At 36.1% G+C, this 21003-nt stretch overlaps 4 protein-coding genes across 6 annotated transcripts; 1 reads left to right on the top strand and 3 right to left on the bottom strand.

Moving 5' to 3' along the window:
* Positions 1 to 942: 942 nt before the first annotated feature.
* LOC104780298 (uncharacterized) lies at positions 943 to 3687 on the bottom strand. Of its 2 annotated transcripts, none has more exons than XM_019244618.2 (4): positions 3440 to 3687; positions 2819 to 3030; positions 1926 to 2187; positions 943 to 1420 (listed from the first exon to the last, which is right to left on the bottom strand). In XM_019244618.2, the coding sequence occupies exons 1-4, from the start codon at positions 3587 to 3589 to the stop codon at positions 1070 to 1072; spliced, it is 975 nt and encodes a 324-aa protein (XP_019100163.1). In that variant the 5' UTR covers positions 3590 to 3687; the 3' UTR covers positions 943 to 1069. The 2 variants fall into 2 exon arrangements, with proteins under 2 accessions (XP_019100163.1, XP_087366335.1); XM_087510209.1 differs by having other exon boundaries at positions 2819 to 3042; positions 3440 to 3682.
* A 2255-nt stretch (positions 3688 to 5942) lies between these two features.
* Positions 5943 to 12026, top strand: LOC104780299 (protein HIRA). 2 transcript variants are annotated; one of them, XM_087510210.1, is made up of 10 exons: positions 5943 to 6635; positions 7254 to 7529; positions 7626 to 7877; positions 8047 to 8438; positions 8587 to 9592; positions 9962 to 10172; positions 10495 to 10735; positions 10823 to 10945; positions 11202 to 11316; positions 11390 to 12026. In XM_087510210.1, the coding sequence occupies exons 1-10, from the start codon at positions 6528 to 6530 to the stop codon at positions 11750 to 11752; spliced, it is 3087 nt and encodes a 1028-aa protein (XP_087366336.1). In that variant the 5' UTR covers positions 5943 to 6527; the 3' UTR covers positions 11753 to 12026. The 2 variants fall into 2 exon arrangements, with proteins under 2 accessions (XP_087366336.1, XP_087366337.1); XM_087510211.1 differs by lacking the exons at positions 5943 to 6635; positions 7254 to 7529; positions 7626 to 7877 and having other exon boundaries at positions 8299 to 8438; positions 8577 to 9592.
* A 1943-nt stretch (positions 12027 to 13969) lies between these two features.
* On the bottom strand, positions 13970 to 15651 carry LOC147945796 (uncharacterized). The gene is made up of 3 exons (XM_087509368.1): positions 15411 to 15651; positions 15071 to 15357; positions 13970 to 14674 (listed from the first exon to the last, which is right to left on the bottom strand). Exons 1-3 carry the CDS (start codon positions 15649 to 15651, stop codon positions 13970 to 13972), a joined length of 1233 nt encoding a protein of 410 aa, XP_087365494.1.
* Positions 15652 to 17211: 1560 nt separating this feature from the next.
* Positions 17212 to 17862, bottom strand: LOC147945797 (uncharacterized). Its single transcript, XM_087509369.1, has one exon. It carries the CDS (start codon positions 17860 to 17862, stop codon positions 17212 to 17214), a length of 651 nt encoding a protein of 216 aa, XP_087365495.1.
* Between the last annotated feature and the right edge of the window lie 3141 nt (positions 17863 to 21003).

The raw sequence follows: 21003 nt of genomic DNA on the forward strand, positions 1-21003 counted from the left end.
TAAATTTAATTTAAATTACTGAATAATTTTAAGAAATTTACAAAATCAAAAAATATTAACTGAAAACAAAGTTTATTAACATATGGTAACATTAGTTTCGAGACCGTTTTGGAGGGCAAATCTAGATTTGTGATAATAACCATAGGGCCTTTTCCAGCGACTAGATTTGTGACAGTTTTGTGCACAAATTTTATGGATTGCAATTCACATCCAAATGTATGTTTAATAAATAATAATCAGGTTATTTTTCAATATTTTTAAATGAAGTAAAATCAAAATACTTCACTTTTACTAGCAAAAACATTGTTATTATCTAAATTTTGTCGTTATCTTATTTTGATAAAATTATTAAGCATCAAAAATTAAATATTTTGATATTAAAATTAGTTTATTTAGCAAAGCTTGTTGACAAAAAATAATTAACTAACATTTTTATTAGTTGATATAATAAGACAATAGTTTTTTTAAAGGAAACTTTAAATTCTTTCACTTATTTCTGCCAGAAATCAAGATTTGTTTTGCATTACTTTCTCCTGAAACTCGGCATGGACTCAATCATATTCGAGCGTTACTTTATCAAACAAAGATACATGCAAATTCAGACAAAATGAACTAATTGAAAGTTGAAAGTTTTTTTCTTTTACTAAAAGTTAGATTTTTTTTAATAAATTATTTATTTTATATTGCGATCTAGATGAATTTGTTACAACATTACAAAATACATTGAAATTCTAAACAACTTGGGTGTTAGATGAAAATAATAAGCTTGATTATCAATTATCTTAATATGTGAAGTGTTATTAAACCTATACACTATATTTTCTTTTTTAAAAACACTTTAAATTTACTATATACCAATTATAATAGATCAATATTAACGGATCAAATTCTATCGAAAATCAGTCATTACTATGAATTTAGGACAAAAATGCCCATAGACAATTTTCTTTTTCTTGTAGTGGATAAAATAAATATGTCAAAAATATAAATATTTTACAAACACAAATTTGATGTTTGTCAATCAAAATCAAGCAAGAAAACGAATAAATTAGAAATAATGACTTAGTCTCTAAGGTGGCTCAGTGATCACAGATTTTGGTCTGTACATTGGGAGATCTTCTCCTAAAAGAAGTGATTTTAAAATCGCATCGCAAACTCCATCGTAGTGCACGATTAGGTGGCCTCCTTTAGGGACCTCATGGTACCTAATCCATGGAAGCTTGCGGCACAAACATCTTTGCAGCTGAAACGGTATCACTTTGTCTTCGTAGCCTTGCCATATTTGAACAGAAGATGAGATAGTTTTGGGTTCAGACAAAAACGGGTTGGGTAGGTCTGTCGGGTCGAAGTCCCACTCGTCAAAGGCTACCAAAAAATCGCTTCTCAGCGTTTCGAACACGTCATGTTCTCGTAACTTTTCCTGTGGACACATGTGTTTAATATATATGAATATATGAGAGTATTCATAAACTGAAATTTAGAAAAATTATGAAGGTTATCAGATTTTGCTACAACTTTATTTTTGTAACTAAAAATGGAATTTGTCAAAATTCAGAAACAAATTGAAGTAACATGACTCTTGATAGCCCAAAACTTATTCAAATAAATTCTATACATTTCCTCATAGATAGATACTTAATTTCAGTATCACATTTTTTTTTGTTGTCGTCTAGTACTCAAAATCCCAGTTTATAATAACAATCAGCAACACTAACACTAAAATAATTAATTTAACTATAGTATAAATTATTATTTAATTGGTTGTAAATACATGTCTTTGAAAAAAATTTCTCCTAGATCAGGTCATGGATAATATTGGGCGTACGTACATTTGGTGATAAATTAGAACTTAGAAGTTAGTCAATAATTTAGAAATTAATGAAATATATCGAAAAAAGCTTCAAGAAAAGAGTAATAATAGTAACCTTCGTGAGCATTGGGAAGCCTTTGGTGTGCTTGAGGACTTCGATGTCTTGGTCGTTGAAGTAAACAGGGTTTTTCTCTAGCATCGAAGTTGTAGAGAACATGTTCTGAGTCACTAACCAATGTAGAAGTCCCGGAAAATACTTTGCCATCCAAAGTGACCATTTCGCCACTTCTCTTCTGTAGTCTTTTTGCATCAGACTCCTTGGAATCGACGGCCATCTATAATTCATCACCGGAGCCACCATTGCCACTCCTGCTAGCCTGTTCAGTTTCATTTATTTGTGAACAATCCATAAATTTGATCGTAACTAATATAACACACATTATTCTTACATTTGTAATTTCTCTTACTATTTTTGTCAAATTCATTCGATAACAGCATAATGTGGATCAATGAGTTCGAATCCAAGAAATTACACTACTCATAAGGTCTAAATTAATCGAAACCGAATCAAATCAAAATTAATTAGATCCAACCAACCATCCTGAATAAATTTTTTTTTATGTAATGAGATATAATATATAAAAAAAAAAAGAAAAAAAAAGCAAACTAAACAAGACTAAGGTGTTGCATAGACTGTGTTAAGTTGGGTACTGTACAATTATTGGTGCGACAAGGAAGAAGAGAAAAACAGCTGTGTACGTGCTATAGAATAGACTATAGTGAAGGTTTAAATATAAATTAAAGCATCAGTTATTGTTATGAGCTTTTTGTCAAAAAGTTTTAAAACAAAAATTGATCCTACAATATGAATTTGAACATGTTAATTCTCTGACAAATTTGGCCAATCTTGAAGGAAATATTTTTACAACATGTGTCTTGACTTGGAAGACTGACTTTTAAGCATTATAATAAGTAAATTTATTTAGTCGACATATTAGTTTTGTTTACCTTTGAGGAATGTGTTTAAGGCAACTCCAAACAGTGTACGAACCCATTGAGATTCCGATCAAATAAAACCTGGATCCGATCTGTAACCGATCCGCCAGTTCTTCGACATCGTAGGCTTCGCTCTTCAATGAACGTTTGGGATTTGGGTCGCTTTCTCCGTAACCAGCTCGATCGTATAACACAAAGGATATCCCAATTTCATTCACAAGCTCCTGAGATTATAACTAAAACAAGCCTCATTAGTCTTCCAACCAGCTACTGTCTAATAAAATCTCATTTTCTAACTTAATTTTTACTTTTTTTTTTTGGTACACAAAAACATTTCAGACATTCCACATTAAAGAGCACAAAGAAAAAAAAATCATAGGTGATCTCTAGAAGTCAGTTTCTTGAATCTTGTAATGGACTGGAATCCGAAGATGCTGAACCCAAAACCCAAAAAAGAATGCAGAAGAAAGTTTTTTCTTTTTTCTTTTTCCACTTCAATTGTCAGAATTTGAAGCATATAGTTTTGGATCTATGTGATTAGAACTTAGAAGTAAAAAAATTCAAAAAAAATGACTCAGGAAAAAAAAAAACATAGGAATCAAGAGGATCTAGGAATAAAGGATCATTGTATACTTGTGAGACATTGAAGTTCATATCTTTGGAGCTACCAAATCCATGAACAAGAACGATGGTGAACTTTGCATCATCCTTGGGGACACCTCTTTCCTTGTAAGCCAAGTATCTACCATCTCGAAGTTTGATTCTTCCTTGATGATCCGCCATTGTTGGTGTTGACCTCGTGAAGAAGAGAAACGAAGAAAGGAGAATAAATATGTTAAAGCATTAAGACTAGGGAGAAAGGGATCTAGCTGGAATTATTAGTAGTAGAATCATTATTGTAATTATATAGTACTGTTGAATAAGTATTATTTTATTTTATCAAAGATTGGGTTTCTCTTATTGGTTTGATTATCAACTTTTAAATAGAATACTTTAGGGATCATTGGAATATTCGGAGCTGCTTTGAAGGATAGAGGGAGGGAGCCGGAGAAAGAAAGGACAATTTACAGAATTGTTTGTTAAAATTTATATTTTTTGCTGTTTTTGTATAAAAATCCACTCAAATCAGTATTCATCTTGATATTTTTTGCTATGTCTAGAAAAACTGTAAAAAGGAGTGTGAAAAATTAGTGCTCCATTTGGCCTCCTCTCATGGCAATTCACTTAGGCTAATCCGGCCCTGACCTTATAAAGCTTACTTATCAATTGAGAACACTAGTTTTAACTTTTAAGTATCAAGACATAGTTAACTCCAAACCCTTTCCACTTACAAAATGCCAACTTTTTTTTTTTTTTTTTTTTTTTTTTTTTTTAATTAATATTTTATTAACATTCTTCCCAAACTGGGCATAGTAATTGATTACATCGGAGAACAGCCATGGCTACAAAAAGGTGAGAAAGATTTCGGCGACAAAGACCGGGAAATGAGATCTGAACTGCTACGGGTAAGGGGAACACAAGGTTAGAGCGATTAGTACCGGCGGTAACAAAAGAGACTTCTTTGCGGTTACGCTCCGACTCCGAACTCTTTGACCGGAGTTACCGGTTCCTGTCGCCGAGTCATCGCTGAAGCAAACCTGACCCGAAACTTCTTTCCCGGAACCGTCAACCTATAGACACCCCTTCCCTAACCCTTTAAAAGAAAAGAAAAAGAGAAGCTAGATCACAAAATGCCAACTTCATGATAAAATCTTGCAAATATGTTAATAAATTTGCATACATTGCGTTTTATGATTAAATCATTTTCTTTAATGGTTAAAAATCCAATTTTAGTGTTCACATTGTTTCCATTAAACTATCATTTTCGTTTTCTCTATCTTTTTCGCTAACATCCTACTCTTCCTCTCCGAAGTCGTTAGAGTATTTTCTGATATTTACTTTTTTTTTTTTTTTGTTTTTTTTTGAAAAACAACCAATAATCCTGAAGTAGTTTTATTAACAAAAAAAATTCAGAAAAGTGGTAAAAAAATTTAAAGTCGTGGAATGTGAAATTTGTCCCATATTCTAGATAAAGTCGTGGAAGGAGGATGAGAGGTGGAAGTTTGTAGGAGATTTTGCAAACGATCCATAGTCTCTGGATTGGTAGATCGACTAGGGTGAGAATGTGAAATTTGTGACTTCATGTTACCTTACTTCGATCGATTTACTGATTAAATGTTTTAGGTTATACTGTCAAAATTATGTAATTTAAATTATTTATTAAAAATTTTGGTAAAAAAAGTCATTATTTTAAATATGTAACTTGAGTTATTGATTAATCGCTCATCTCGTTCTTGGACAAAGATAATTTAGGTCATTGTATAAATAACATGCTCAATAGGTTAGTTGAAATCCGTTTATTGTTTTGGGTGGAAAATGGTGTTTATTTTGGGTGGAAATTATAGTTTCTTTGGGTGTAAACATGTCCAGCTCAAGGTAGATAGAAGTGTGACTGGCCATGGTGACTTTTGGTCAATTCTAAAAATTAATCTTCTAAAGAGAGAGGCCTATTTAAAAATAATTAATTAAATTAGTCCAAAAAGTCCAATTCTTTTTTTTTGAGATTTATATTAAAAGCCTTAAAAAAAAACAGGCGGAAAATTTAAAGTTTTCACAGCTTTTACTTGATTTAGGCCCAAAATTTTTAAAAGTAAATTTATTTTGAAAACCCTTAATGTTTTTTTTTTTTTTTTTTTTTTATGTCAAGTATTCTACACTCCCACACAGTACATATTTAGTAAAGATGGCCAAAAGAATATATTTTTTTGGTGTTAAAGCCCTAAATTATGTGACCGGGATACCCTATAAAATTATGGTGAGCATAATACTCGTGGGCCAGATGGTCGTGGTAATGGACTCGAGAAAATTGGTGACCAAGATTAGCTGAGCCTCAAAGTATGTGTGGCCGTGAACAAGGGTCCAGAATTGTACATGTCGAGCATTGCTATTAGGCATGAGACTCTCTATATATGATTCGAGAAACTAAGCACCACCAGCCAATGGTCGTCGTCACAACAAGGAGCATTGGTTCGTTTGCTAGAAGAAGTAATCCAAAATCAAGATACTTAAAGCCATTTGCCAAACATCTACATTGTTAGTAGTAGTTGCATTACCACTAATTATCCTTAAAAATACTTTTTCTTTTGAGTTCGATAAACTTATATACCAAACAAGTTGTAATTTGTAATTTAGATTGAAAAAAAAACTTAATTAAATCGAGAATCTTTTACAAGAAGATAGCTCTTTTCTCCAAAGGTCGGGTTTTTATTCTCTCACTGTCTCTCACATATCATCCAGTTTTATTATACACAAACACACAAACACACAAGTCTTGTCTTCCAAATTTTGTCACATTTAGCCCCAATTGTTTTAGGTTTTTTTCTACTTTGTCTCTGCTCTAACCACGAAAAATTAGGGTTTTTTTTTCCTCTCTAAAGAAAAAAAATTTACCGGAGGAAGAAAGAAAAAATTAACCTCGAAATTGACTTCATTCTCCAGTTCCTAGAGTATCTTCTTTCTGGGTTTTTTTTTTTGGTTTCGTCCATGAATTCGTCTTCTTCGTGTTGTTCAGAACTGTTTTTGCTGAGTCCTTTAGTAAACTTCCCCGAGCTTTGTTTTGTGATCTCAATGGGGTTTTTCTGATTTTCGATTTCTGTTTAGTTTCGAATTGAGAAGAGAAGAGATGATTGCGGAGAAACCTGTTTGGGTTAAACATGAAGGGTTACAAATATTTTCTATTGATGTTCAGCCTAATGGTGAAAGGTTTGCTACAGGCGGTGGTGACCACAAGGTTTTTTTTTTCTATTTCTCTTCTTCTTTTATTTCTTTTGTTTCCTTATTGTTCTGTGGTTTCGTTATTGATTGATTTGCACTTAGTTTGCTAGTTTGTTTGAATTGGGATTTGATGCATCTTTGCTACGAGATTGGTGCAACTGCTTCTTAGAGATTTCGTAAGGCTGGTTCTTTTTCACTGCTTAGTATGTATGTACATGTGTGGTTCTTGAATCTTTGTTTCTTGTTTGGATTTAGTACTGCTGCTTTCTTTTGAGATTTGCGAATGTTTGTCTTATTCAACACTATGAATTGTGGATGTTGATTACTTTGATTCTAGTACAAACTGTGGTTTGTTATGCCAGTGCTTGTGTTCCTCTTGGCTTGATGAAGATTGTAGGTTTTGTATCCTTTGTTATTGTACCCGTGTGTCTGACATAGGTCTGTTTATCCTTTTCCCTCATTGAATGGAACAGAGTAGATTTTTAGTTGAGTATTGCTTTCAAAAGTTAGGAAGTTGTTTTTAAGCTGTTTTTGCTTACATGGTTGTAATTGATTAGTGAGTGAACATAGCTGAACCTTTCTCTTTATTGTGCTAAGTAGTTTTAGTAATCGTAGTCTGTTAATATGAATATAGGTCCGTATATGGAACATGAAGTCTGTTGACAAGGATTTGCAAAACATAGATACAAAAGAGAGGCTTCTCGCAACTCTTCGTGACCACTTTGGTTCAGTCAATTGTGTTAGGTGGGCTAAGCACAGTAGGTACGTGGCATCTGGTTCTGATGATCAGGTGATTCAAATTCATGAGAGGAAGCCTGGTTCAGGCACCACTGAGTTTGGTAGTGGAGAAGCCCCCGATGTTGAGAACTGGAAAGCTGTTATGACTTTAAGGGGCCACTCTGCCGATGTGGTAAACGCCATTTTGCTTTTCTTTATTATCTTCAGTGGTCATTTCAGTGATTATGTAATAACTGAGGTATTTTTTTTGTAATTATCCTTGAAGTAGGTGGATCTTAATTGGTCTCCAGATGATTCGATGCTGGCTAGTGGGAGTCTGGACAATACAGTTCATATATGGAATATGCGCACTGGTATGTGTACTACTGTTCTCAGGGGTCACTTGAGCTTGGTCAAAGGCGTAACCTGGGATCCAATAGGGTCATTTATTGCTAGCCAATCGGATGACAAAACTGTGATAATATGGCGAACAAGCGACTGGGGCATGGCTCACAGAACAGATGGTCACTGGGCAAAATCGGTATGCGATATTTGTTTTAGCTATTCTGTTAGAATGTTTTAACATAAAAGAAATGATTGTATAAAGAATTTGATTAGTGTTTCCAACTCTGTTATGTGAAAGTTTTTGCTTCCCTGTTCTCCTAGGACGTTTACTGCTAATAGGATCTGATATATCTATTTTTTTCTAGCTTGGATCAACATTTTTCAGGCGACTTGGATGGTCCCCTTGTGGCCACTTCCTTACTACCACTCATGGGTTTCAGAAGCCGAAGCATTCTGCTCCTGTGTTAGAAAGAGGGGAATGGTCTGTAGCATATGACTTCTTAGGTCATAGTGCTCCAATCATTGTTGTTAAGTTCAATAATTCAATGTTTAAAAGAACCCCCTCTAGTACCCAGGATACTAAACGAGTTGGGTGGAGCAATGGAACATCAAAGTCAGGGGTGAAAGATTTGCAGTCATACAATGTTATTGCAATAGGAAGTCAAGACCGTACTGTAACTGTATGGACAACTGGAAGTGCGCGTCCTCTTTTCGTCGCGAAGCATTTCTTTGGGCAAAGTGTTGTCGATCTATCATGGTAAAGTTTTCCCTTTGTTTTTTGGTTCAGAAATCTGCATATCCAGTGATTTCATGATTTGCAGTTATGTCTTCATAATAGGTTTTTGTTTGTGTCTCAAAAGTGCATTGATCTTTTAAATGATATATTTAACCTTAGGAAATTACAGGAGTCCTGATGGATATTCACTTTTCGCATGTTCCTTGGATGGAACAGTCGCGATGATTCACTTTGATCCAAAAGAACTAGGCGTCAGGCTTACCGATACTGAACTCGAAGAATTGAAGAAAAGTCGATATGGAGATGTCAGAGGCCGGCAAGCAAACTTAGTTGAGTGCCCAGCCCAGTTATTACTTGAAACTGCCTTGACAAAGCAAATAGGTACTAAGAGGTCGGCATCGGATGTTCAACAAAATCAGGTAACCGCAAAACCATCTGCTAGTGTTGAGATTACTGCAAAGAGGCGTAAGTCGCAAGTCGATGATCGGGATAAGACAGCAGATGCTACTACTGGTGACACATTAAATAAAGCATCTATCTTAAATAGGGTATCTAGTCCTGTGAATCAAAAAGTGTATAGAAGGCCCGACGGAAGAAAGAGGATCATTCCTGAAGCTGTTGGAGTTCCCCAACAGGAGAATAATATCGCGGTTAATGGGATTGGGCAAGCTCAAAATTTTCTGCCTGCTATCACTGCTGCTCCTGGTACGGGAGATAATGGAGATTTTCCTGTGGAGATTAGCAATAGGGATTCATCTGTGAAAGAAATAGTTTGCAGGAATCCTGATCTTAAAGAGCGTTCAAGGATTACAGCTCGTGCTACCGTAACTGAGAGCCTTGTGATTGATAAGGTTCCTGGAACCTCTGGTAACGATGGAGTTTTAAATGTTGAGCAATCCGTAGGTATAAAAGAATCTTCTAGCACAGATCTGTTGATAAGGGTGTTTGATTGGAAAGAAGGGGAAGCTGCACCACCTGTTTGCTTAGAAGCTTTTCCAAGGGAGCATGCTTTGGACACTGTTGGTGCAGTAAGTACATCTATGGTCAAGGAAACTGAAATTATTTGCAAAAAATCAGGCGAAACTCTTTGGTCTGATCGGATTATGGGGAGAGTCACTGTTTTGGCTGGAAATCCAAATTTTTGGGCTGTTGGATGCGAAGACGGAAGCCTCCAAGTAAGAGTAATATTTTTGCTACATTTTATATTTACGAAGAAACTCCGTTGATCAGAGTAGACCTCATGGTACTGTCCGCTTTCGGCATTTGATATCATTCCTATTCAAACACCCTCATTTATAAGTTGGATTTTATAGCAGCACTCCCTCTTGGTGTTGATATTCTGAGTCACTAAACTTTACACCAATAGTAATATTTCTTTTGGGACCTGATCCACTTAGAAAATGCTTAGTTCAAGATCTGAGGATTTGAGTATAGTAAACTCTTGGTGAAGGAATTTCTTAGCGACATATATAACCTGAATGCGATGTGGTTCTCGGGATAATATGTGATAACATGTGTACTCTCTTTTTTAATTTTTTTTAAAGGTGTACACTAAGTGTGGAAGGCGTGCTATGCCTACAATGATGATGGGGTCTGCCGCAACATTTATTGATTGCGACGATAGCTGGAAACTGTTGCTTGTGACAAGAAAAGGATCTCTATATGTATGGGATCTATTCAAAAGAAAATGCGTTCTCCATGACTCTCTATCTTCTTTGGTCTCTTCCGATGTCGATTTATCTTCCACAGTAAAAGGTATGCTCCAATTCTAGAATACATTTCTGGCTCCCCATCGTCCAAAACATGATGTCTCTTGAGGCACCATACTATATTTTGAAATGGATGGGATGGGCAATCCAGTAAAAAGAATGAAAACTAGTATTTACTAATTTGATCTCGTGGGTGACTTGGTAGTGGAGATACTAACTTGGTTTTTTAATGAGATGTTATGTCTTATAGCAATATATGAAGATAGCTTATTGGTTTGGACTGTTTTACTTACCTAGTGGAATCTGTTAAAAAATTTAACCCTGTGTGATGCGACAAGCTCTGTTGACACATTGTTACGATTATGCAGGAACGATAAAGGTGATATCTGTGAAATTATCCAAATCTGGTTCACCACTTGTTGTTCTAGCCACACGTCATGCATTCCTCTTCGACACGAGTTTATTGTGCTGGCTGAGAGTGGCTGATGACTGCTTCCCGGCCTCAAATTTCAGTAGCTCCTGGAATTTGGGCTCAGCTCCATGCGGCGAGCTTGCTGGTTTGCAGGTTGATGTCAGAAAGTACATGGCTAGAAAGCCAGGGTGGAACAGGTTGGGCTTTTCTTCCATTCCTTCGATGTTGTCTCTGAGATGGACCACCTATTCCAAGTCCTTAAAGACGCTTATTTCATTTTACAGGATAACTGATGACGGAATGCAAACACGTGCACATTTGGAATCTCAACTTGCCTCTTCCCTTGCACTTGAGTCCCCTAATGAATACCGTCAGTGTCTCCTCGCCTATGTGAGGTTTTTAACAAGGTATGTGCCCTTTTCTCATATAAAATCTTAAATGTGGATACATTTTAGTATAAATAAGGATTAGGTCTCTCATTTGCAAAACTCATCCAAGTTAGAGGGATCTTTGTGAGGGCTTAAACATTTTATACCATGGAGAAAATATATTCTCAGTTTCAGATTCTGTGTCGTTCTTTGTCTTGACAATAAAGTTCTATGTCTGCGTCTTTTTCAACTCTATCATATTGCACTTACTTACGGTCAGTGTCTTTTTCTGCAGAGAGGCAGACGAGTCTAGATTAAGAGAAGTCTGCGAGAGCTTTCTTGGACCTCCAACTGGTATGGCTGAAGCAGCATCTTCAGACAAAAACTTGTCTTGGGATCCTTATGTTCTGGTAATTACTTTCTCTTGATCAAGGTCTAACCTATTCCAAATCAGAATACTCCAAAACTTGCTTTAATTTCCAGGGGGTGAAGAAGCGTAAACTTTTGAGAAACGATATTCTCCCTGCAATGGCGTCAAACAGAAAAGTGCAGCGTCTACTCAATGAGTTTATGGATCTTTTATCTGAATACGAAGACGCAGAAACAGCAGATCCTCCTGGCGCTAAGGGCTCGACACAAACCATGAACTGTGGTGGAGTCCCATCTTTACTGGATCAAATAGGCTCTGACCCTCCAGCTATGACAGCTACTACTCCTATGACAACAGACAATGACAAGCCAGTTTCTCTGGTAAATTCAGCGGCTTTGGAGATAAGTGTGTCTGAGAAACCGGGTTCTGAAAACCGGGATAGACAAGACCAGAACTCAAAAGACTCGGGTTCTTGAACTTCTCTCAATGTTTCTTTTGTATATCAAGCTCAGAGAGCTGTGTAAAGGTTCTCAGTTTAGGCGTCTTTTAAGATTGATAACAGAGAAAAATGATGAGACGTAAGAGAGGAATGTTCTCAGGTTAGTTATAGAGTGACCCGGTTTAGTATCCCATTATGAGTGAGATGGTATTTGTTTTAGTTTTTTTTTTTCACTTATCAAAATTAACAATATTTTGTATCAATCGTTTTTTTTTTTTTTTTTTTTTTTGTTAAGTGTTACCATTCTAAAATACAATGTTTTTAATTTTACCATATTCCGTTAACTCCTTTGTCAAATGTCAAAGAAAAATGTGAAATGTAAGTTTAGGCCAAAGTTCCAAAGCTCAAGATGATTGATTTATTGACTATTATATGGGATAATCTTTCAATGCTCAAACCAAGTGCTTAACGAAGTGACAACCAAGCTAGCAACATTAACAAAATGTTTGTTGAAAGCTTCTTTTGTTTCAGGTAATGAAAAAGGGAACCTATACATAGTAAATGACTACTTTTGAGGAGCTTGGATGAGGCAGTCCTTGGCCGGACCGATCATTCGTTTGGTTCGAACAGATGAGTGCTCTAGTATTAACGAAAAAGTAAAAACATCGTTGAAAAAACTAAAATGCTAACCAAGTGGTCTTCCATTGAGTTAGAGGCTTTCATATGGTCATGGTCATCCCCGGGCCTAAAAAAAAACTACAATGCTAATGTAGATAATACGTGATTTTTATGCGTTTAATACTTATATGGGACATAACTTACTGAATGTGGTTAGACTGCCCAACTCCGACCCAAGGAAAATTAAAGGCCTTTGGGCAAAATCTTTTTTTTTTTTTTTTTTAAATCTTCTGTTAATATTATTTTACTATATTTATAATAAGTTTTTGGTGTTTTATTATAAATACAACTAGGTAATATAACCCATGTTGTTGGAGGGAGTGAAATTTTTGTTTGAGTTATTACATTTATAAATATATTTATTTAATATATCATTTAAACTTATATTGGTTTGAATTCGTCGAGTTTATAAAAGTTTAAAACAATAATAATTTCACCATAAATTTTAGATTGACATAATAGCGGATCTGGATAGAATGTGAACCGAATTAGTGATCGTTTAGATTTTTATCAAAATCGGATAATTTAAATAAAATTGTTAACCCGGTAAAACCCGTCCGCTAAGCCATCCCGCAACAGATTTAAATATTTTGAGCCGCAAAATGTCTTTGCATCCGTCCCGCTTGAATTCGTGAGATCCGTGTGGGTTACACATGCATTTCAATAAATCATTTTTACTAATATATAAAATATATTTAAAGCTTAAACTTAATTAATATTAAGAAAATTATGAGATAAAGTTTTTAAAAATAACACATTTTTTTTTCAAAAACACAATGGCATATAGTTGTAAATAATAATAGAAATGAGGCTAAATAGCTAAATGTGTCCCGAGCTCTCTGGCGACGACACATCAGTTTTTTCAAAAATGTGCTTCTCTATTAATATATAGGGGATTACTTTAAAAATCCTTTTCAGAATTTTTTTCATTGGAATATGGGCTTTTTATATATAATTTTTGGGTTATATCTATTTTTGGAAACAAATATGATCCCTTTTTGTATGTATCTTTTATGAAAAAAACAGTATGAATACAGTAGTATGTATTTTCGGTTCTAAAGAAAAAGTTAAATTAGGTAAGGAGGACTAGGCAAGATTGGGTGAATTCCAAAAGTAAGTTGTTTATACAGAAAAAATAGCAAAATACTATCCCATATTATAATAGAAATGACCATGAAAGTGATCTCTACATGTAAAGATTGATTTTAGAAATTTCTGGAAATTATAAAGCTTTGTCATCATTTTTTGAAATGAATTCCAGAATTGTTTAATACAAAAATATCCAGTATTATGAAAATAACAGTTGAAGCCTTGCTTTGGCCACATGATAGTTTTTTTTTTTTTTTTTTCACTGAATGAAAAAAGTTAAGCTTTTGTGAGTTTTTACAAGTTACAAAACCCATAATTAGTAAACTTTCAAAAAAATTAAGGATCCTAAGCAATCATCAGCTAAACAAGAGAATTCAAAAAGATATTACAAACGAGTAATGTAACTCTCTTGAGTGAAAAGCCCCTGCAACCACCTTGGATGCCCAACTGCTACATATGATTGTAAACGATCCTCTTTAGTAACACTTTAAGCAATCAAAGATGCTCCTTTGTTAGTACTTCTGTCCTCTTTTTGCAATTTCCAACAAGGTATGAGTTTTAGAGCCAAAACCAAAATTTCAGATTGGAATTTAAAGGATGGCCAAGCTTCTGGTCTTTTTATGACCTGCAACAAATCTGTAGCTTCGACTGCTAATATGACTCGCCTAATTTTTAGGCTTCTGAGACTCTCGATTACCCATAGCCAACATTCTAGTTCTGTCACCAGTTTTGAATCCATTCTACTAAAAGCTTTCCTAGAATGGAGCAGAACCATACCTTTGTAGTTTCTGAAGACCCAGGACGCACCTCCAAGTTTCTTGTCTCTATCCCAAGAGTAGGCGAAATTGCATTTAAGCCATGATCTATCCGGAGATCGCCAAGGAGGTTTTGATATTTTGTCTTGAGAGATTTCTCTTTGGGCCTCTTCCTCTTCAATTATCTGGGCTAGGAACCATTGCGCTGAGTCTTCCTTTATCTTGTCTATTATTTGAGGGATCACAAAGGTCCAACCTTCAAAGACTAAACTGTTGCGGTTTTTCCAGAGAGTCCAAAGGATCCAGGGGATTGTACACCTCACATTTCCTTCCCCTGTTGCCTTTTTTGCTAGCATTAGCACAAAGTAATGGTTCTGATAGAGAGAGTTAACATTAAAACCTGATTCTGGAGAGGGAATATCAGAGAGTGCCCAAACCTGTCGAGCTTAAGGACAAATGAACAGCAAATGATTTATGGATTCTCCTTCCATTCCGCAGATTTGGCATCTCGAATCTAAATGTATCCCTCTGGTCATAAGTCTTTCGGCCACTGAAAGTGCTCCACTTATTGCCATCCAAATGAAGATTTTGAGTTTGGTTGGGGCTAGATATTCCCAGATTTTGTCCTTTATACCATTTAGCGAAGGTTGCAAAGAAGCTTCTTGGATAGTCTGGGCATTACGTTCCTGATCTGCCAGCCAATAACCTAAGCGGACTGAGTATTCACCACTCTTGTTGTGTTGCCAGCATTTCTAATCCGGAGAGGAAACCACTGGTTTTTATTTGTAAATTAAAGCAATGTCCCTAGGAAAGAAATGCTCATGAAGAGAAACCAGGTTCCATCCTTTTGTTATCGGATCTGTAAGACTTTCCACCTTAAGCTCCAGATCGACTAGGATGTTCTTCATTAAGGGGGCTCTCATTTGGCCGTCCAATAGCCATTGATCTGTCCAGACATTTGTAGAGGCTCCATTTCCAATACAATGTCTCAAGCCTATGATTAACAATTCTCTACCAAACAGGATACTCCTCCAAGCAAAAGAGGGTTTGGATCCTAGAGAGGCGCTAAGAAATTGATCCTCAACAAAATATCTACTCTTCATGAAAGGAGTCTCCAAGCCTGCTTTGCCAACAAAGCTTGATTGAAAACTTTGATGTCTTTAAAACCCATACCACCCTGAGCCTTAGAAAGACAAAGCTTATTCCAGGAAACCCAATGACTTTTCCTCTGATTCTCCATATTACTCCACCAGAAGTCAGACATGGCACTTGATAGAGTTGAGCAGGTGGACTTAGGCAGCTTAAAACAGGACATAGCGTAAATTGGCATAGCCATCGCCACTGATTTAATCAAAATCTCTTTTCCTCCTTGAGATAGTGATCTAGCAAACCAACCAAAGAATCTATTCTTCATTCTTTCATCTTTAACTCTCTCCTACACCTTTGCTCCAAAAGTAATAGAGATTTGTCTAAGTTGATAGTTTGACCAGTTGCACGACTATAACTCTGCAGAACCTGTTGAAGTGCTTCGGATTGGTTCTCTTCAGCCCGACAAACAAATAAGCTGTCATCTGCGAATAATAAATGGTGGATCGAAGGTCCTTACTCAGTGAATTGAAGTCCTGAAATTCGACCTTCTAGTGCAGTTTTGTTCAAAAGGTGAGTTAATCCTTCGGTACATAGGTCGAAGAGGAAAGGAGAGAGGGGGTCTCCTTGTCTCAGTCCTCTTTCTGGAGAGATCATCCCAAAGGATTGACCATTGATTACAACCGTGTAAGAGACAGTAGCGACACATACAATTACCCAGCTTATTCATTTTGGGTGGAATCCCAACGCAACTAGTAGAGCTTTCAAATAGCTCCATTCCACTCTATCAAAAGCTTTCGACATGTCTGTTTTTACAGCCATATAATGTTTTGAAGTTGCCTCATGCGACCTCAAACTGTGGACAATCTCATGCGCGATAATGATGTTGTCTGAAATAAGCCTCTCTGGAACGAAAGCAGATTGGGTTGGAGAGATAATGACCGGAAGAAAAGGCTTAAGTCTGGCAACCATAATCTTTGAAATGATTTTGTACATCACTGAACAGAGGCTGATAGGTCTTAAATCATACATAAAAGAAGCATTTACCTTCTTGGGGATGAGACAAATTTGGGTAAAGTTCCATTCTTTGTCGAAGGAACCATCTTTGAAAAAACTGAGAACCTCCTTAGTTATCTGCTCACCCACCACACTCCAATACTTTTGAAAAAATAGACCGGTCATTCCGTCTGCTCTAGGTGCCCGAGAAGGACTGATTGAGAAGACTGCTTGTCTAACTTCCTCTGATGTTACATCAGCTATAATCAATTCATTCATTTCTTCATTCACCTTAGGAACAAAATCTTGAAAAAATTGGAGGTCCTCTTCCCTAGGGTAAGATGAAGCAAAGAGTTTCTGGAAATACCGAGCTGCTACATCCCCTTTTGAGGCCTCTGATTTCTGGGCCAATCCAGCTTCGTTAATAAGCTTCACTATAGCATTTTTGGTTCTTTCCGCTTTGACCGAATTATGGAAGTATTTTGTATTTTTGTCCCCCGAGCGAAGCCATTGCTTTCTTGATTTCTGCGTCCAATGAATCTCCTCTTCTTTATGTGCTACTACCATATCTCTCTTTATGATCACCATTCTTGAAAAGGATGTGTTTATGAATGCATGCTCAGCTTCGATTTCCTCCTGAAGCTTGGTTATCTTTATCTGAGAGTTGGTAGAGTTATCTCTTTTAAACTTACTGAGAGCCTTTCGACACCTTCTAAGTCTTTCAGTAGCTCATTGCCCAAAAAGAGAGGAAGAGGCTGACCAAGCTTTTTCAATTGATTCTTTAACCAACAGCTTGTGCAAGAGACGCTTGTCAAACGGATGGAACCTCTATAGCTGTCCTGAGATGAGACTAAAGAGACCAATACTGGCCTATGATCAGAATCTTTCTTATCTAAGAAAGCCTGATTAGCCGCAGGAAAGAAAGTAAGCCATTCTTTATTGCGAAAACATCGATCCAACTTGCACTGAGTCCATAAATCTCCTCTTCTTTCCCCCAGGTAAAACTATTACCAGTACTTGACAGCTCCGATACTTCACAAGCTTTCAGCATTTCAGCAAAATCCACAAAATATGCTTCACTTCTGGTAGGTCCTCCTAATTTCTCTCCATTATGGAGTATCTCATTAAAATCTCCTATCATACACCACTTCTCCTTCCTTGGGATCCCAATCCTAGTCAGTTTTTCCCAAACCCCGTTTATGAGACTGCTATTGGGGTTTCCATAGACACATGAGAGGAAGTAAGTTGCACTGCCAATATTTACCTTCAGGTCCAAAATATTCTTATCAACAAACAGAAAGTCGATCTCCACACTCTTCTTCCAAAATAAAGCAAGACCTCCACATCTCCCAACTGGGTTCACCGTATATACATGATCATAACCTAACCAACATTGAATATCTACAAGTACATCTCTTATATTCATTGTCTCCATTAAGAACAAAATCTCAGGGAAATGTTTTTGACGCATTTCCATGAGACGCTGAACTGTCAAGTCTTGAGGCCACCCCAATCCTTGACAATCCCAGCTCAGGATGCTCATTAGATATTGGAAGGTCCCTCATTTGGGACCACCTCTTTAGTTTTTCGCCTTGCGACTTTTTGACCTTCCTGTTTACTGATATCTCCTTTCCTTTTCTCCATAGAGCCAACTTGTGATCCTAGCTTTAGAGGAACCTCTCCCATTACCATCTGAGTGTCTTGGGATTTTGGCTTTCGTCTACTGACATAGGGTCTTTTCCTTCCCCTCCCTCTTTTAGACTGTGTCTCGGAAGGGCTAGCTTCACTGAAGCCAACCGCATAAGCCGTTGAACAAGTCTGAAAATCAGACGAGGACAAGGAGTAGTCTACAAGATGCACCCCTTCAGAGTAAATCGTTGGTTCCTATCTTTGCACTTGATTTCTTTCCGCTTGGATAGCACCTGCCATCAACTTATCTCCTTGCCCGAGGCACTGTTGAGCAGACGAGGACAACTTAGAGGATCCAAAACTGAAAACAAGACCTTTTCCTCTATTGAAATCCGAAGAAATAATGGGAGTCGGTTCCAAGCGAAGAACAGTTTTCTAAGCAATCAGATCTTTAACTACTTCAGCTACTGAATTCTGAACTTTCTCAATTTTAAGAGCTTTGTCTTCTTCTGTAGCTAATCTCAAGTATTGCCTCATCCCATCTAGAACATATGGAGCAATTCTGGGCCTGCCTAAGAGAGGATGAATACCAACCTGGTCCTCCCTTAGAATCCCAAAGAGGAAATCATCCTCCTTGATAATCAAATCTGGCTGGGCTTTATCAACCTTTTTCCCCATTTTCGTGTCGATAATCTGATCTTGGATTTGCTTAAGAATCATAAGACAGTCGTCATCAATATGAGTGAGTCTTTGACAGTTGTAGCTTCTTTTCTGGACTTTCTCGTAGAAGAAGAAAACGATAGTAGACAAGCCTCCAGGCAGGTTTATGGCCTTTGATTTTCTCAGGGGTTTTGAGTCGTCGAATCTAACCTTAACATGAACGAAATCCTTGTTCTGAGGCAGAGTTGGGTCAAAAACAACCTCAATAACTTGTCCCACCAAATCACCCAGAAGGGTGATTGCTTCCTTCGTGTAGTAATTAATAGGGATGTTCCTGATATGGACCCAGAGGTTTACAAATTGAAGCGAATCAGGGGGAGGATTGGCTAACCATCTTTCCATAACTAAACCCCATTGATCATAAGATTGAAAACCCTTCTCCAGGACTTAAATCAGGTCATGCTCATTCAAGAAAATGAACTGGAATCTTTCCTTTGATAGAGCCACTCCACGAACTCTTCCTACCTTTTGCCATTTCCTTGGCATATTTAATATCAGACTAGACATACTCTGACTCTTAGGATTCAGGAGTCTTCCTATTAAACTCAGCCTATTCTGTTCCCCAGAGCATAACTGAGGAAGATCCGACATATCAAACGGGACCTCCTCTTCCTCCAGAGACATGGCTGTCATAGCTTTATCCATCACTGCCGACATGCTAACTAGATCTAACTGCGCTTGGGAGACTTCAGCTTTTAAACAAACCCCGAGAACGAAAAGCTAACGAATAGACAAAGGAATCTATCTTATCGAAAAGCTAGCAGGCAAAATTGTAAGATCTGGGAAGTTTGATAGAAAAGAAGAACAAACCCTAGTCGAACAGATAAAAGTTACCCAAATAAGATGAAAACCAAGAGAAAACGGTGTGTTTCGAACGAAGGGAAAGTGTTTTTCCTGTCAAAACTCTATTTTCTATAGATTGAGATACTCTATCAGAAAAAGAGGGTACTAAGCCCAAAAGAGGGAATTCTTTTTTTAGTATAAAAGGGTTTTTTGGCCACATGATAGTTAATACGAAGATTTATGAAATTATTTTGGATAAGCTTATACAATTATTTTCGGAAAACTATACAATTTGGTAAATAATTATATTTTGTGAGGACAATTAAGAAAACATCCCCTATATATTAATAGAGAAGCACACTTGCAAAAAAAGTTGATGTGTCAGTATTACAGAGCTCAGGACACTTTTTATCAAACAACCCTTAAAATACCAACTTAATTACAGTTGTCTACCATTGTATTTGATATTAATATTTATAATTAAAATCCTTAAAAAAATCTGATCGGGTTTAATAATATCACTTTTAGGGATATAATAAATCATAAATTTAATACCTGATCGGGTTTAATAGAAAATTATTAGGATCAAATTAATCATATATTTTATACCGCATATATAGCGGTTTGTTAACATAAAATCCATATATAATGATTTAAACTTTTTTAATAATATAGTTTTTTGGGTCTAATGATTTATATGTTACGAAATATGAAAATTTCAGCATAATGATTTTTGTAAAAAACAAACAAGGTCACAACACATTACATAACAAATTATTTGCCTGTTTTAATCAACTAATGGTAAATAGAAAACTGTTATTTAAAATTACTAGGATTTATAGTTCAGGATTTACTAGAATTTATCAGAATTTAGATCTCTATTAATATTAAAAATTTAATATGTAAACAAATCTATAACAATTATTCGTTTTTAGTTTTAGATAACTAAATAAAAAAGGTATAAAGAAAAACGAATATTCATCACCTAGGTAATCTGTTTAATGCCCTATATTTTAGGAGCAAATAAATCTTACTAGTGAAATAAATTTAATATTTTCAAAACATATGGCTTGATCACTACAATTATAGTTGGCGAATCAAACAAATATCCTTGATTATAGTTGTTTACAAGATTATCAATAATTATAGTTGTTTACAAGATTTGACGTGTTACTATGATTTTTTTTTTCGTCGGCCAACATTTCTTTCTAATTAAGTGAAAAAATACAGAGTTTACATGATTAACAAACCCAAGAGATAATCATAGGAGAGTTTTCAATCCTAGCTTTTTTGGCTAACGCATCAGCAAATATATTTGATGTCCTACTAACAAAAGTGAATTGATGGAGACTGGTGGACAACGTAAGTATGTCTTCCAGATGGCCTTGAACTTCTGCAATTTCATCCGGTGGCTTGCCTTGCTCTTTAGCTTTCTACAGGTATGTATAAATGGTTTTCGAATCTCCGCAGAAAACTACTGGGTAGTAGTCCAAACGCCTGATCTGGAGGAGTGCCTCTTTGATCGCAATGGCTTCTGCTTCAAGAGCTGAAT

Source organism: Camelina sativa, chromosome 4 (assembly GCF_030686135.1).
Source record: "Camelina sativa cultivar CO46 ecotype springtype chromosome 4, ASM3068613v1".
In the NCBI taxonomy this organism is placed as follows: domain Eukaryota; kingdom Viridiplantae; phylum Streptophyta; class Magnoliopsida; order Brassicales; family Brassicaceae; genus Camelina; species Camelina sativa.

Bases quoted from the DNA above. Each gene is read 5' to 3' on its own strand.
- LOC104780298 (XM_019244618.2), bottom strand. From the start codon at position 3,589: ATGGCGGATCATCAAGGAAGAATCAAACTTCGAGATGGTAGATACTTG. The intron at 3,031-3,439 runs GTATACAATGAT...TTATAATCTCAG, and splicing joins TGAACTTCAATGTCTCACAA to GAGCTTGTGAATGAAATTGG. The intron at 1,421-1,925 runs GTTACTATTATT...ATGTGTCCACAG, and splicing joins GCTTCCCAATGCTCACGAAG to GAAAAGTTACGAGAACATGA.
- LOC104780299 (XM_087510210.1), top strand. From the start codon at position 6,528: ATGATTGCGGAGAAACCTGTTTGGGTTAAACATGAAGGGTTACAAATA. The intron at 7,530-7,625 runs GTAAACGCCATT...TCCTTGAAGTAG, and splicing joins GGGGCCACTCTGCCGATGTG to GTGGATCTTAATTGGTCTCC. The intron at 10,173-10,494 runs GTATGCTCCAAT...ACGATTATGCAG, and splicing joins TTTATCTTCCACAGTAAAAG to GAACGATAAAGGTGATATCT.
- LOC147945796 (XM_087509368.1), bottom strand. From the start codon at position 15,651: ATGAAGAATAGATTCTTTGGTTGGTTTGCTAGATCACTATCTCAAGGA. The intron at 15,358-15,410 runs GTATGGGTTTTA...TTGGCAAAGCAG, and splicing joins TCTTTCTAAGGCTCAGGGTG to GCTTGGAGACTCCTTTCATG. The intron at 14,675-15,070 runs GTTTCTCTTCAT...TAAGCTCGACAG, and splicing joins TAACAAAAGGATGGAACCTG to GTTTGGGCACTCTCTGATAT.
- LOC147945797 (XM_087509369.1), bottom strand. From the start codon at position 17,862: ATGAGCATCCTGAGCTGGGATTGTCAAGGATTGGGGTGGCCTCAAGAC.